Source organism: Carcharodon carcharias, chromosome 11 (genome assembly GCF_017639515.1).
Source record: "Carcharodon carcharias isolate sCarCar2 chromosome 11, sCarCar2.pri, whole genome shotgun sequence".
NCBI classification, from domain to species: Eukaryota; Metazoa; Chordata; class Chondrichthyes; order Lamniformes; family Lamnidae; genus Carcharodon; species Carcharodon carcharias.
In genome coordinates, this window is record NC_054477.1 from 126,021,930 (window position 1) to 126,038,981 (window position 17,052).

General features: G+C 45.2%; 1 protein-coding gene across 1 annotated transcript in view; it reads left to right on the forward strand.

Moving 5' to 3' along the window:
• Positions 1-17,052, forward strand: part of LOC121283925 (zinc finger protein DZIP1-like) — a 168,940-nt gene that overhangs the window by 31,485 nt on the left and 120,403 nt on the right. The window contains exon 4 of the mRNA XM_041198727.1: positions 15,934-16,095. Within this exon, the coding sequence (XP_041054661.1) occupies positions 15,934-16,095 (162 nt within the window). The remainder of the gene's footprint in view (positions 1-15,933; positions 16,096-17,052) is intronic.

Consider the following 17,052-nt stretch of genomic DNA (forward strand, 5'->3'; position numbering starts at 1 on the left):
TGTCATCCAACCAGGTGACTCCAAGAGTGTCCAACCACTTCCAGTCCCCTCTCCCTAGGTACCCATCAGATCCATCTCCACTGGCCAAGGAGGGTGCATCTGCCCCACAGGAGGAGAGCCAATGCAGGCTGGGGCTCTCCAGGCCTTGGCTGTCCAGAGAGCCAAGAGAACGCCAGAGGCTCTGGGCAGAATTTTCTGCTCTGGAGACTAAGTGTGGTGGCGGATGAGAAAGGCGAAAGGTTGCCGTGCTGAATCGTCTGCTTTTTAGCTCGTTATGTATGCATAAACATGCAGTATGCTGTACCTCGTGGGCAGGGATTCATCCACTCTGCCATTACTTCATCAGCTCATATTTCCAGGCACCATATTTAAATGGCACCCGTGCACACATTCTTCACTCTCTGCAGCCCAGGACTTGTCCTGGCAAGCACCGGAATGACCTCGAGAAGAGAGAAGCACTGTGCACCCGAGTTTGGTGACAATGCGCTGGCGGCATTTCTCCAGGCAGTCAAGGACCAACAGGAGATCTTTTACCCCCGTGATGGAAGCCGGAGGTCCACCACGGCTTGGGAGTAGGTTACCAGGGCGCTCAGCACCAAAACGCCCCAGGAGAAGAAACCCATCCATTGCAGGAAGAGGATGAATGATCTAATTTGCTACACCAGGGTATGTCAACCTTCTTCTCACTCTCAACTCTCTCTCTCACAAGCCCATCAGTCATTTACAGGGTTACAGTCCACAGGGACCTCACACTACCACAACAAGGATCATCACCACTGAATCTCTCTCAGACTTTGACATCTTCATCCCTTCTCACATCCTGTACAAATTGCATCCTCACCTCTTACACAGGCCAACTCAACACACACACAAGGCTTATCATCAGCTTTGCCATCCGGCCTGCACACAGTCTGTCTATATGTCTTTATCCGGGACCAGATCACCCACAACACTAGGAAAAGATGCCAGACCGGAGGGGGGATGCCTGAGCTCAGACCCCTCACTCAATATGAAGAGCAGGCGGGAGAGTTGGCCGGTGAGGACCAAAGGGACTGTGCATGCACTGAGGGTGAAATCGGCATCTCCAAAGCCATTAAGGACCCATTACCAGCTCACCTGAAACTGTGAATGCTTTGCTATGTTGATGACTATGTAGCCACTCACTAATTATATCTTCTCTCTTTAACAGGCACCAGCAGCAAAAGGAAGAGGGCCACCGGTAGCCCGGCCATCAGCCCTAGCCCCAGAACACCTCAGATAAGGATCCTGAGGACCCACTGTATGTGGATCCATCACAGCATTCACCTGCACCCTCCACCAGATCAAAGAAATACACCTCGGTGACACCTAGTTCTAGAGCAGGCTTGGGATCACAATCTGGTGAGCATAGCACAGAATCGGGTCCACAGCAGAAGAGGCAGGGACATCTAAAGTCAATGGCACATGGACGACTGCTGAAGGCCAGACTCCTGCTGAGTCCGAGTCCAATGATGAGCTTCTGGATTCAGCCCTAACAGAGATTTTGGAGCTACAAAGACAGTCATGGGAATATCAGGAGGGTTGTTAGATGCCATCATCAGATTACAACAGACAATGGAGGAGTCCTTCCGTGTTCAGTCTGATGTAGTTGCGCAGACTTGCCAGCGCACCAAGGTCAACACTGGCAAGATGGCGACCTCCATTGAGACCTTGGCCAAGGACTTTGCACCTGATCTGTGCCAGGCCAGTACTCTGTTCCTTTAAGCATAGGTGGGATCCATCAGTTGCTAGGCAAGAAGGGAATGGGGCACCTCAACCTCACTCCAGGTGCCCTTCTCTTCAAGAGCCAGGCTGGGGCTGTTGGGTATCCACAGGGAGGAGGAACCTCAGCTGGACACCCCAGGATCATCCACCCAGGTGACTCCAAGAGTGTCCAGCCACTTCCAATCCCCCCTACCTATGACCCCATCAGCTCCAGCTCTACAGGCTGAATAGGGTGCACCTGCCCCACAGCAGGAGAACCAAAGCAAGCTGGGCCCTCTAGGCCTTGCTCCTCCGGAGGATGCCCCCCAAGGATATCTCAGACAACATGATGTTGTAGTCAGCAGCCAGCCGCCACCTCTCCTGTGGATGTCGGCGATGCACCAGGACGTAGCGGTAGGGTTAGAAGTATTAAGAAATACTAAGAACACGAAGGTAGCACGGGTGTTTGCAATCAGTATGTAAATAGCACAAACGTAAGTACAATTTGTTTCAGTCTCTTCATCTAGTGTCTGCCTCTTGTATCTGATGATATGCTCCGTGGTCAGTCAAGTGTCACAGGTGCAAGCCCCCCATCCCACCCCACCCACCCCGCTCCTCCCAGATTGTCTGCCACAGGTGTCTCGAAACGTCTCATTACAGTGCCTGACCATTCACTGCACAGTATCAACATGAGTAAAGCCTCTGGCTCGGTGGATGAGCAAGGTATCTCTGAGACCTGCTTCAGAGGTTAATATAATGTTGCTTCATGAGTTTAGAAGTTGGAGGTTGCTTTAGTCTCCTGATGCTTCTCCATTTAAGGGTGCTCAGTGTGGATCTTGGATGATTGAATGTCATTGTACATGGCACTGAATCTCAGTCAGTGCATCTTTCATTGGCCTCCATGTAATTGCCATCAGCCTTGAGTGTGCTTTACTTATGAACCAAAACTTGGGGCTCTTATGTGCTCCGGGCAGCATGCAGCGTTATCTCCTGAACATCTAAAGATCACCCCACTATTAGTCCACACCTCTATAGTGTAGAGCTATGGACCTCGCTGACAACATAAATCATACTAGCTGCTTAAAACTATGCAAAATAGGAGGTGTGTGTAAACACCCCAGGTGCGGTACTTTGAGATTAGAGGATGCTGCACTGGGCCAGAAGGTCTGGCTAGCATCTCATGACATTAACCATGTGCCAGCTGTCAAATGGTCAGTTGACATCGTTTTGTGCTAGTTACAATGGCATTGGTGTGACTGGTTTCCTTGTAGACACAGAAACACAGAAAATAGGAGCAAGAGTAGGTCATTTGGCCATTTGAGCCTGCTCCACCATTCAGTATGATCATGGCTGATCCTCTATCTTAACGCCATACTTCTCCTCTCTCCCCATACCTGTTGTCGCCTTTAGAGTCTAGAAATCTATCTATTTCCTTCTTAAATATATGCAGTGACTTGGCCTCCACAGCCTTCTGTGGTGGAGAATTCCACTGGCTTACTACTTCCTTCTCTTCATCTCAGTCTTAAATGGCATCCGTCTTAGGCATTGAAGATGACTTGCTTCCAAACTAAAAACGAGTTCTCATGTGACTGAAGAGTCCAATGCGCAACCTACAGTCTCTGTCACAGGCGGGGCAGACATTGGTAGGGGGAATGGGTGGGTGGGGTGCCTGGGTTGCCATGCGCTCCTTTTGCTGTCGACACTTGGCTTCAGCTAGCCCTTGGCGACGAGAATCGAGGTATTCAGCTCCTTCCTGGATGCTTTCCCTCTACTTTGGGTGGTCTTGTGCTAGGGATTCCCAGATGTTGGTGGGGATGTTGCATTTTTTCAAGGAGCCTTTGAGGGTGTCCTTGAAGTGTTTCCTCTGCCCTCCTGGAACTCACTTGCTGTGTTGAAGCTCTGAGCAGAGCACTTGTTTCGGGAGTCACATGTCAGTGTCAATGTGGCTTGCCCAGCGGAGCTGATCGAGCGTGGTCATTGCTTCGATGCTGGGGATGGTGGCCTGAGCAAGTACACTGACATTGGTGTGCCTATCCTGCCAACAGGTTTGCAGGATCTTGCGGAGGCAGCACTAGTGGACTTCTCCAGAGTTTTGAGGTGCCTGCTGTATATGTCTCTGAGCCATATAAGAGGGCGGGTATCACCACTGCTCTGTAGACCATGAGCTTGATGCCAAGTTTGAGATGCTGGTCTTCAAACACTCTCTTCCTCAGGCAGCCAAAGGCTGTGCTGGCACATTGAAGGCGTTGTTGAACCATGTTGTCTATTGTTGCCCTTGTTGACAGTAGGCTTCCAAGGTATGGAAAGTGGTCCACGTTGTCCAAGGCCTTGTTGTGGATTTTAATAATTGGTGGGGGGGAGGGTGGGGTGCAGGTTTGTCTTACGGATGTTTATTGTAAGGCCCATGCTCTTGTATGCCTTGGTGAAGGTGTTGACGATGGCTTGGAGCTCGGCCTCTGAGTGTGTGCAGACACAAGCATCGTCTGTGTACTGTAGTTCAGTGATGGAGGATGGGACAACGATGGGACAACCTTGGATCTGACCTGCAGGTGGTGGAGGTTGTTGGCAGGTTCCCGTTTGTTTTGTAGGCTTTTGAGAGGTCAAGGAAGGCCGTGTACAAGGGTTGATGCAGTTCCCTGCATTTTTCTTGCAGTTGTCGTGTGGTGAAGCTCATGTATGTTGCGTCCCTTTGTGGGCGGAATCCACACTGCGACTCTGGGAGTCATGGGGAGAAGGCGATTGAGGATTCTTGTGATACCTTGTGATGGCCAACAGCAGGGAGATTCCTCTGTAGCTACTGCTGTCAGACTTGTCACTTTCTTGACAATGGTCATGATTACAAATCTCTGAGATCTCCTGGCATGCTCTCCTCCTTCCAAATAAGGGAGATGAGGCCATGTATTTGCGACAATAGTGTCTCTCTGCCATGCTTTATTGCATCGGCGGAGATTCCATCTACTCCTGAGGCCTTGTTGCTCTTTAGCTGTTGAATGGCCTTTTCTACCCCGTGCCGGATTGGGGTTGTCTGAGATGATGGTAGATGGAGGGTTGAAGACAAGAGTCTCTGTTTAGAAGACCTTCCAGGTGCTCCTTCCAGTGGGCACTGACTGTGTCTCTGCCCATGATGAACACCTCTCCATTCTTGGCCAGCAGTGGAGCAGTCATAAATGGCCAGTATCTTGTGACTGTGACCCCTTGTCCTAGACTCCCCAGCCAGAGGAAACACCATCCCTGCATCCAGTCTGTCCAGCCTGTCAGAATTTTATACATTTCAATGAAATCCCTTCTCATTCTTCTAAACTCCAGTGAATATGGGCCTAGTTGACCCAGTCTCTCCTCATACGACAATCCTACCAGGAATCAGCCTGGTGGACCATCGTTGCACTCACTCTATGGCAAGTATATCCTTTCTTAGGTAAGGAGACCAAAACTGCACACTCTGTTCCAGGTGTGGTCTCATCAAGGCCCTGTTCAGCTGCAATATGACATCCTTGCTCCTGTCCTCAAATCCTCTTACAATGAAGGCCATGTCAGTCCAGTGGAATGAAAATGTGAAGGCTCAAATGGGATCAGACAAAGCTCCAATACATATGATGTGTGCTTTTTATTATCAGATATTAGAGTATTTAAAGCCTAGATGGAGTGTCAGCATTTTTGGAGTCACAGGTGCCAGGGTTCGGCTGTATGGTAACTTGAGAGATTCCAAGCGGAGCCATGGACATGAGTGCTTGACAGAGAGCAGACCATACTGCTGTAGCTGAAGCATGCACAGTCCACGGAAATCTAAGCTGAAGTGCAGGCTCACATCCATTACTGAGAGCTGCAGTTGACTGCTTCCTGAAGATCAGTTTCATGCAGGATATTCAGGGTGATGATGAAGCCTGAATCGTTGTCTTGCATGAACAATTGCCTGTGTGGGAATACCGCAATGCGGATTCAGATTAGACTTCAGCCATCAAGGCAAGAACCGTTGACTGAGCATTTTCCTCCTTGTGGCACCTTGCTACACTGCAGGCATGCTGCCACAAGTACACTGAAGATTGCTGTGCTGCTCCTGCCTCTTGAAGGCTGCAGCAGGCAATTATATGTTGGCGAGATGCTTGAAGAGGCTGCACCATCTCAACTCTGCTTGCTGTTGCATTAATCACCCCATAACAGAAAGACCACATGCTCCAGAGGCTGCCTTACCTTCCAAGGATGAGGATATTGTGATGCAAGAGTGTTCATTCAGAGATTGATGAGTGTTATGGCACAGCCGATGGTAAATGCTGAGTTTTTCAAATCCCAGAAGGGAAACTTGAGACAATTGTCACAACTATTTTTTGCAATTTGTATGTTTTCAGATGTAGGCTTTGAATTCAGTAGTAATAAGGCCCCAGAGCCTTATAGGTGTTACAAAACTAGACTAAACATTTATTAATAAGAGAAATGGTTGTGCATATGTCTACAACTTACTACTATAATAACCTCTAAATCCCCTAATTAATCTGACTCCCAGTTATACCTCTGTTAAGGCAATAGTAAGAGACACAAATTTTAAAAGACCCGGGCAAAGAAACATGATACCCTGAACAATCCAATAACAGTGAGTTCCCTTAACTTCAGTCCTTTGTAGACAGCAGCTTAAGGCGTAGATGCTGAAGGCCTTTCACACTTTTTAGATCTTTAAATGCCTGCCTTTACACACAGCCTTTATACATATTTTCCCCTTTGAATACAAATTCCCATTGTTTTACTATGTCTTTGGACTTTACCTCCTTGATCATAAAAATCTATCATAGTACCAATTTTATCAGTAATCTTTGGGAAAAATAAACGCTTTTTTTTAAACTTCTGCTGGTTAGGTATAATATTTCACTCCCTCTTTTGAATTCAAGCTAGTCTAGTTTATTTAAAAATGCCAATGTCCTTTTACACCTTGCATTCTAAACTTCCCCAATGTTTACCTACTTAACATTTCAAACCTAGCTCATCTTTTAATACATCAAAGCCTTCAGACCAGCTGCTTTAATTCAATTAAGACACACACACACACACACGCATACATAGACACAGATACCACTATTTTACAATAACATTATTATATCTTCCTGACATGTGTTTCATTGAGATGATGAGGATCGCAACAAAGGTGTTAAGTTGGACACAGCATGGAGTGCATTGGTCAAAGATGCTTGCATAAGCTATTCACCATCATCCTCCTGGAACCGGGTGGCTATAAGCATGTCATGTACACACCTGTCTCGTCTGGCCCATGCCATGGCCTCTTTCTCTGGAGCTTCAGCTTCCTCGCCCTCATCAAGCTCAGCTCTCTCAATGTCCTCTTAATGTGCAGCTCCTCTGTCCCTTGTCATTCCCCCCTTTGGAGCAGCAGGTTGTGTAGAGCTTAGCAAGCCGTAATGATGCAGGAGATCCTCTGGAGAGTTCCGTCTGACCTGTCCAGACATTGAAAATTCAACTTCAAAATGCTACTGGTCTGCTCAACCAATGAGCATGTTGCAAAATGAGCAGCTTTATACCTCTCCTCTGAGGCACTTTGAAGCCGTCGAACCATGTCATTTGTGGGTAGCCTTTGTCACTGATGAACCAACCCTGGATGCACTGATGGCCCTCGAAGATCTGTGGCACCTGCGAGTGACTCAAGATGTACGAGTCGTGGGAACTTCTGAGGTATCCTGCACGTACTGCATTATCTACTTCTAGGCATATTTTGAGATTGGAACCCTTTTGGTGAATTGTCATGGCTGCTACCAGGGAGATTAAAGCCAAATGAGTGCAGTCGATGGCACCCTGCACCTGTGGGAATCCGGAGATTGCTGCAAATCCCACTGCTCTCGCAGCCTGGCTGGCTTCATCTAGGGAGAATTGGATGTAATTGTGCACCTCATTAATAAGGGTGCCTGTAATCTCTCGAATGCATTTGTGAGCGGATGCTTGAGGAATCCCACAGCGGTCCCTAGTGGAGCTTTGGAAGAAGTTCAGAGCAACAGTCACTTTTACAGCCACTGGCAGTAGATGGCCTCCCAGCCCCTGTGGCGTCAAATCCTCCTGGAGATAGTGCTAGATGTGAGCCAACACATCCCTGGACGTGTGAAGACGTCTACAGCACTGTCTCTCGCACATCTCGAGGTATGAGTGGCGTCTTCTGTACTTTTGTGGTCTTGCCTGACGCCTCCGTTCAGTGGCTCCGTCAGCCTCAGCCTCTGGGTCTTGAGAGTACCTTGTTGGCCCTTGTTCTCAGGGTGAGGCTCTTCCCTTCGCCTAACCTAGCAGCAATGAATCCTTCTTCTCCTTAGCTGTCTGATTGCCAGCATGAACGCAATGTTGCCTGCTCCATCCATTAGGCTCTCGTGCTCATGTCTGCAGAAACATTGATTGGGAACATGAAACACCCCTCCAACCACCACTTCCCCCAAACGACACAGGTATGACAGGGCTTTGACACGGCATGGATCTGACTTGAGTTCTGCCAGGTGAGAGAAGCCTCAGTTAGGGCACTGTCAGACTTTGTCCTTTGGATTACACGACAGTCCCAAATTGCACTCCTGTTCTGAGAGTATTGTGAGTGGGGGGTGAGGGGGGCCTTCAAAACCTTAAACTGCCAGCTGCAAGGTTTGGAGGTCTTATGCCCATTGGCATTATGCGTTTTGACCCGTGGCCCTTTTTCAGTTGGTTCCTTCTGACACTCAGGCTTTTCCATGAGACGGACAAAGGGTCTTTGGAAGCCAAGCCTACAAAGGCCCCAAATCAGGTTTATAGTCTCGCAGGATTGCACAACATGAGTTAAGGTGCCATGTTCTCTAAATTGGCATTTGACAGTTCCGAACATGTCTCAGCTGTGCCTTTATCTCCATTTGGAAAAGTGGAAATGAGTAAGGTGTCCCTTCAATTGGCCCATAAGTGCAGTAGTTGACTCCTCCCACAAGCCCTGAGTGGCCTCCCCTGCAATTTTTTTCACAGCTTGTTCTTCAACTGCATTATTGGATCAGCTCCAAAAATGGTGGTGCTGAGATTTTACTACCAGACCAACTTCAAGTCCTCATGACTATTGAAGCCCCTCTCATCATGCTGGAGGAGCATCATCTGCAGGTTTTCCTCCCTCCAATCACTGTCCATCCTCCCCCTTTAATCCTTGACCCCATCGTCCTGTCGCTGATATCCCTGACCTCCCCCCTGAACTGTTTGGTGTTGATGTCCTGAGGCTCCATGTAGACCTGACCCCTCCCCATCTGGAGGCCCATTGTTCTGTGACTTACATAAAGCCCCTCATTACTCCCTGTCCTCCACCAATCAAGCCTTTGCCCTTCAGTATCTTCCAACCACAACCACCGCCCCCCCGTTCAAACCTTCTCGCTGGCCTCACATGGTAAGCCTTGGCTCTGACCCCTCCCTTGAGTTTCTGCTGGTCTTGCCTGTACATCCTTGGCACAGAATCAGAGCAGCCACAAGCACAGCGCAATGAAAAGTAGGCGTACGTACCTCAAGATCACGAGTGAAGTGGTGTTCACAAAGTGCATGTCACATATCTGGTCGTGAATGATGCCGGTCTAATTTGCTGCTGGCGTGGCCTTTTGATCTGGAGTGGGGGTGTGATTCTGGCGAGCTGCCTTTTTAATGAGTATTCATGCTATTCAAATCAATGCAATTGTGGTTCCTGACATGGCATGGCGGGCTACCTGACCCACCATGAAAGTCGGGAGCGTAAAATTGCAAACAATTTTCACGCCAGTGGGAGACCTACTTTCATCTCATTCTCTAAATTTTCCTGTCCCGCCCACCATGATGCCTGCTGCTGATGGGGCCAGAAAATCCCTCCCCCTATTGTGGGAAGCCATCTCCACCATAGGGTTCAGGAGATGCAGATGTCCTTTTCCTCTGTTTTCTGCTGCTCCTGTTGTACTTGCTTTTACTGTGTGTGATCTCTTCCTGGAAGAGAGAGCGAAGAGTACAGCCTGGCAGCATTGTTAGGTGTGAGGGCGAGCTAGAGTATCTGGATATTAGGCATGTTTCCTAAGTGCCAGGGAATACTGATAAATGAGTGATGGGGGTGTGGTGCATTGAAGGTGAGAGGGTGGAGTGCAGATGCCTTGACCTCGATCAGTCCAAAGCTGTGGTGGGCAAAATTGTTAAGGCTATTTTATAGGGATCCTGATCTAACCAGCAGAAGCTATGAAAAGTCAAGCCATACAGATCTCAAAATCTTTGAAAAATGAATTAAATATTGCTGAACAGAGAGACATGTTGCTGAAGATTTTTGTATTGCACTTATAAGGACAAATGCAAGAATGCCAAATTCAAGTAATCACAACAATTTATACTACAGGAGAAAAGGGTGATGATTGGTTGGCGAGTTGATTCTGATTGGCCGAGGTGTTGCCAGGGAGAAAGCAATGGGAAACTATTGGCTCCCTATGCTTCCGAGTAATTCAAAAAAGACTTGGACATTTTCCTTTTGTTTGCAGAGAATGGTCCCTGCAAATGAATGTATGTCATTCCGAGCAAGTATATACAAGCCATGTTATAAGCCTGATTGATTATCTTAAATTGGTTGTTAGTGTAGCAATAATTAAATCAGCAGTTGAATTCTATCAGGAGATTACTTAGATTTTCAGAACACAAGTTGAAGTTCCACCAGAGAGACTTTTAAAATATAAATGAGGATTTACTGGGAATAACTTTAACTTTTGGCGATTGTGCAAAACCGGTGTTGTCTGTTCTGTCGCTCATTATACACCTCTCTCAATGTTCATTTCTGTTGAAGTCAATCAAAATGAAAATCTGGAACAATGTATAATGGGTGGCTGATCCAATATTGCCCATTCAATGGTATTGTTCAAAGTTAACATTTTCCTTATTAACAGCCAATTGTTAGACAATGATCATCTCCAATAAGAAAGGTTAGAACCATCTCCCCTTTTAACATAAATATCATTGCTAGGTATCTAAGCATCAACATCCTCAGTGTCACCATTGACTAAAAACTGAACTGGACCATACGTGTAGTGCCAAGGCTAGTAGAGCAAGTCCGTGGCTGGGTATTCAGTGTTGTGCATTACTCTTCACAATCATGGATGAACAGAATTTCCCTAACTAAATATTGGGGAGACCAAGGCCATTGTCTTCAGTCTTTCCTAGCCACTGACTCTCCCTGGCAACTATCTGAGATTAAACCAGATTGTTCAGAACCTTGGAGTCGTATTTCACACTGAGATGAGCTTCCGACCTCAGATCCACTCCTCCATCAACACGATCAACTTCCATCTCCGTAAAATTGCATGCCTCTGCCTCTGCTTTAGCTTGTTTGCTGCTGAATTCCTCATCCATACCTTTTTGATATCTGGACTTGACTATTCCAGTGCCTTCTAAGCTGGCTTCCCATCATCCACGGTCTGTTAACTTGTGCTTATTTAGAATTCTGCTGCCTGTATCCTAACTCACACCAAGCCCCATTTGCCCATCAAAAAAATTAAGCACACCTATAAGTAAGGAGAACAATGTTTGTTCCTGAATAAATAGGCATGAGGCACAAAAAATATTGGGTTCTGTGCCTAATTATTATTGAGCCAGTGAAGTGCATACCCCTAATGGGAATTCCACAGTTCACTGAAGGAGAGGACTTGATGATTGGGATATTGTGACAATATTAGCGTCCCTCAGGGAAGTCCTTTAAAGAGAACTGGGAATGAAAATGACTGGAATGGGGGACAATCAGGAGAGGGAGAGATCAGGAGAGCCGCCAACTTAGAAGGGGGCTGCGATTAGTTGGAAAGTAGCAGTAATTAGGAAGGAGGGTAGTGGTGATGTTTGGGAATGTAGTTGTGGCTTGGATCAAGAAGAGTGGGTAGAGGTCAGTTGGGATTGGGATGGTAGCAGCTGGGAGGTGCAGTGGGTGCACTGGGCTGGGTCATGGTGCATTTGTGAACTGGACACGGGGATGATGCCTGCGCACGGGATCAGCTTGAAGTGCACCTGATATTGGGTCTTGGCCCTCAGGCAAGTTGCACACCCTTTCTTGGCATCTCCAGGCAGCCAACTGGCAAAGAGAATTTCAACTTCAGGTTGCTGCATCACCGACAAGACCCTCAAATAAGTTCTGGGAGGGTGGGTAAGAGGTCAGGAGATGGTGGGCAGGGGCAAGCAAGAGCTGGCAATGGCCTTCGGAGCTCCAGTTCCTCCCATCTCCACACCAAAATGTACATCATGTTTTCTGAATACAGTCATCCTGTATTTTCATATGCAAGGATTCTAGCATCTGTTTCAGGCGCAGTCCCGAGCTGCCTGTTTTGATACTTATACCAAGATGTCAGGCAATGCACTTCTGGTGCTGAATTTACACATACGTGCAGGTGGTATATTGGACCCTTTTGCTTTTATGCCCATTTTACACCTGCAAAATGGGTGTGGTGTCATTACAATTTCTAGGCCACTGTGACCAATGCCTCCTATAATTGGAAATAAAATTTAAAAATGCTGGAACTACTCAGATGGTCAGGCAGCATCTATGGAGAGAAACAATTAACGTTTCAGCTTGAGATGACCTTTCAGCAGTTCACCACCTTTACTTTATTTGAGATCTTATGGGAATTACCAAGAGAAACGGAATGCTTGGTCCTTTGTATCTTGTTAGGGGTCCCCTTTGGTCTAGAGGAGGACATGAGGCCTGACAGAGCAGGACCCACTGCTTCAGGAGAGCGAGAAAGGAAAGCAAGGTTGGCTTCTTTTCCCTACAACCCCCTCCACCCTGCCCATCCCCACTCTGGATTCAGGATCCCCTCCTCTTGACCCCCTCTTCTGGACCTTCAGTGTCCCCTCCAAGAACTGGTGCGCCCTTTCCCTTAGTCCCTAAGCTAGCCTGAAACATGCCATTGAGTGTCAGCTAACACACTTACCAGTTTACATGGAAGTAGGTATGTGGATACTCAGTTTAGCACTCCATGAAAATTGCTTCTAAATCAGTGCTTGAGTGCAAAACATGTAGGTGTTTTTTTCAGTGCCTCCACGAAAGTTCAAATCTGATAATCAGCAATTAGGTCATGCTAAAATCAAACTTTCAAACCGGCATATCTTATTAACAAAACACTATTTAGTGTATATTTCACCCTTTCAACAAAATAACTCCCACTGTGTCTCAGACATCAGGTTACACTTAACTTTTCAATAATAGAAAACTTACCAGAGGCATGAATTTGAAATTATAGTTCTTTAATAACTTCAGATCTACTGTGGAAATATTGTGGCTTTGTTATTAAAAGTTTAATTTAGTATCATTTAGCTAATATGCAGGAAGTTTTCCTGGGAGATGGAATGCAACAATAGGATTAAATAACCCAATTTCGAATTAAGCCTTTGGTTGTTATTAAAATTGTAAGTGTCATATGTTTTGCTTTTACTGTAATTCACCCTGTCAAGTTTGCTGCAGAGTGCTAGATATTTTGCTATAAAAAAGGATTTCACATATTTTAAAAATTTTCTCAATTTGGGGAGATTGTCCTTTAGTAAAATGTTGCATTAATTGCTTGATAATCAGAAACAAATGCAAAAACAATGAGTGTATTTTGTTCCCCTTTTTTAACTGGACCTGATGTATGCTGATCATATATCACAAAATACAGAAGCTAGGACATGAGGCTATTAATCTCTGTACTTGCTCCATACAATTGGATTCAGATAAATATTTAATTGTCTCATTGGTTATATCATAGAGTCATAGAAGTCTACAGTGCAGAAAAAAGCCCTTCGGCTCATCGAGTCTGAGCCGGTCAAACAAGTACCTAACTATTCTAATCCCATTTTCCAGTACTAGGCCCATGGCCTTGTATGCCATGGCATCGCAAGTGCACATCCAAATACTTCTTAAATGTTATGAAGGTTTATGCCTCTACCACCCTTTCAGGCAATGAATTCCAGATTCCCACTGCCCTGTGGGTGAAAAAGTTCTTCCTCACATCCCCTCTAAACCTCCTGCTCCTTACCTTGGATCTATGCCCCCTGGTTATTGATCCCTCCACCAAGGGGAAAAGTTCCTTCCTACCTACCCTATCTATGCCCCTCATATTTTATACATCTCAATCATGTCCCCCCTCAATCTCTTCTGCTCCAGGGAAAATGACCCCAGTCTATCCAATCTCTCCTCATCACTAGAACTCTCCAGCCCAGGCAACCTCCTGGTAAATCTCCTCTGCACTCTCTCTCGTGCAATCACATCTTTCCTATAATGCAGATTCCAGAACTGCACGCAATACTCTAGCTGTGGCCTAACCAGCATTTTATACAGTTCCAGCATAACCTCCCTGCTCTTATATTCTATGCCTCGGCTAATAAAGGAAAGTATCCCATATGCCTTCTTAACCACCTTATCTACCCGTCCCGCTACTTTAAGGGACTGGTGGACATGCACACCAAGGTCCCTCTGATCCTTGGTACTTCCCAAGGTCCTACCATTAATCGTGTATTTCCATGCCTTGTTTGTCCTGCCCAAATGCACCACCTCGCACATATCCGGATTAAATTCCATTTGCCACTGATCAGCCCATCTGACCAGCCTGTCTATATCCTCCTGTAATGTAAGGCTATCCTACTCACTATTTACCACCCCACCAATTTTCGTGTCATCCGCAAAGTTACTGATCAACCCTCCCAAATTCAAGTCTAAATCTTTATATATACCACAAACAGCAAGGGACCCAACACCGATCCCTGTGCAACCCCACCGGACACAGGCATCCCACTGGACACAAAACACTCCACGACCATCTCTCTCTGCTTCCTGCCTCTCAGCCAATTCTGGATGCAATTTGCCAAATTGCCTTGGGTCCCATGGGCTCTTACCTTCGTTATCAGTCTCCCATGTGGGACCTTATCAAAAGCCTTGCTGAACGTCAAGTAGACATATCACAGTGGTTAATATTGTCAAAATTCTTAATTTAAATGAACCTACTTGCGAAACTAGAAAAGCAGTAAAAGCTGATCAGCAACATAAATAAAATGACAAACTTAAATGAACTGTTAACTCAAATACTGCATAGAGGCTAACCTGTGAAAATATATATATATATATGTTTTACACATTCAAAACAATTCGGTACATTGCTGCCTTAGCACTACCTCCATAGCTGTTACACTTTTTATTTCTCTCCAGTGAGAGAGAATTTTGCTGTCCAGTTGTAGTAAGTACATGAAACAGCCCAGGTACTGTCCAGAGCCGGTATGAATTATTGATTCTCTTTGGGATGATTGACCTGATTTATTCCCTAGGTAATGGAGGGCTCTTTCTTTTGCTGTCATTTATTGACCTCTTTTCTGCTATTTCTCTCTCTCTACTGTTGCTCTAGCAGAATTTACTGAATTAGAAACATTAGATCAAGAGTAGGTCTTTCAGCCATGGAGCTTATTCCACGATTCAGTTGGCTGATAATTACCTCAATTTCATTTTTCTAATTTTGATCCATATCCTTAATGAAATCTGTTGATCTTAGTCTTGAAAATTTCAACTAACCCAGTATCCACAGCCCTATTGAACCAAAACTGTATTAAATAATGTAATCAATGAAGCAAAAAGTGAATTTTAGTGCCACAAAGGTGAGGAGGAGCATGTAACTACCACTCCAAATTTGAATTCTAGCCTCACTTTTCCCTTGCATATAGGCACAGACATTCAGTTATGTGCATTTTTCCTAATATCTTAACATGTCACAACAGGATTAAGCTCTTAATAAATAAATTTACTGTTTAAATAATTCTAGGCACAAATTTAGGCTGATATCAAGACTCAGTAGAAGAGGTAATCATGCACAAAAATTGTTAAATTTTCTATTGGTTTTTTGTGCTATTAACTCATATCTACACTTAGCATCAAGAAAAATATATCCCTGTAATGTTAAGGAGTATATACTTTTAAAACCTTAAATCAGCACCAAAGTATATGGGTAACAAAACACTAGGAAGGATGATTTTGAAATATTGCAGATGTTCAGATGCTTTTATTTTATTTCACTTCTGATATCTGATTTTACATTGATGTTTATTTGGACATGGCTAGAACAGAAGAATGCACATGCAAAGGTTCTGTAAATGCAGTGATCCTGTAATGTATTTGTTCCGAGAATTGTGCTTTTCCATGGGGAGTGGGGTTCTGCTATCTTTGAAGTAAAAAAAAACTTTGATACATTTATTTTGCACTTTACAAACATATCATCACCTGGTATATTTTAGGAAATTGAAAATAGAATAATGAAAGAAGAAGAAACAACAAAAAGCTTTGAAAGATGGAAGGAGGAAGAAAAAAAGAAGCTGAACTATGAGATGGAGAAAATGAAAGAAATGTTTGTTGAAGAGTTTAAAGAAATGACTGAAAAGAATGCTGCATTGGAAACAGTTAAGTACATTTGTCGGCCCCAAGGTACGATATATTTTGTGTGGGTACAGAGCACTCTTTTCCCAAGCGCAATTGCTCAGAGCTTTTTCTTTTCTCTCCTAAATGGATTGAGATACCAAACTGCAGTGTGATTCAAATTTGTTGGCTTCATTCTCCTTTAAGCAGTTATTGTTTTCATCCAGAGCTGCATGTTGACAGGAGAATCATTTTTGAGGGATTAGGTTTAATTTTTTTATACTGAAATAAAACCAGTAAACTTATAGATCTGAAATATTCCTGGATATTGGTAGAGTATGGTTGTTGGAGGTCACTCACCTCAGTTCTGAGACATCGCTGCAGGAGTTCCTCAGGGTGATGTCCTAGGCCCAAATATCTTCAGCTGCTTCATCAATGATTTTCCTTTTATCAGGAGTTAAGAAGTGGGCATGTTAACGAATGCACAGTGTTCAGTATCCGATTCCTCAGATAATGAAGCAGTCCATGCCTACGTGCATAAGGACCTGAACAACATTCAGGTTTAAGCTGATATTAAGCAATATTTGCCACAGACGATGGCCATCTCCAAAAAGAGAGAATCTCCCTTTCACATTCAATGGCATTGCCATTGCTGAATCCTCCACCATTATCATCCTCAGGAACCTACACCAGAAATTTAACTGGATCATCTATAAAGTGGCAATGAAGGTTGGGCATTCTGTGGCAGGTAACTCATCTATTGACTCCCAAAGCTTGTCCACTAGCTTGCGATGTGGGCATCACCAGCTCGGCCAGCATTTATCGCCCATCCCCTAATTGCCCTTAAGAACTGAATGGCTTGCGAGGCTATTTCAGAGGGCATTTAAGAGTCAACCACATTATTGTGGGTCTGAAGTCACATGTAGGCCAGACCAGGTAAGGATGGCTTCCTTCCCTAAAGGGACTTTAGTGAACCAGATGGGTTTTACTGTCGTCATTAG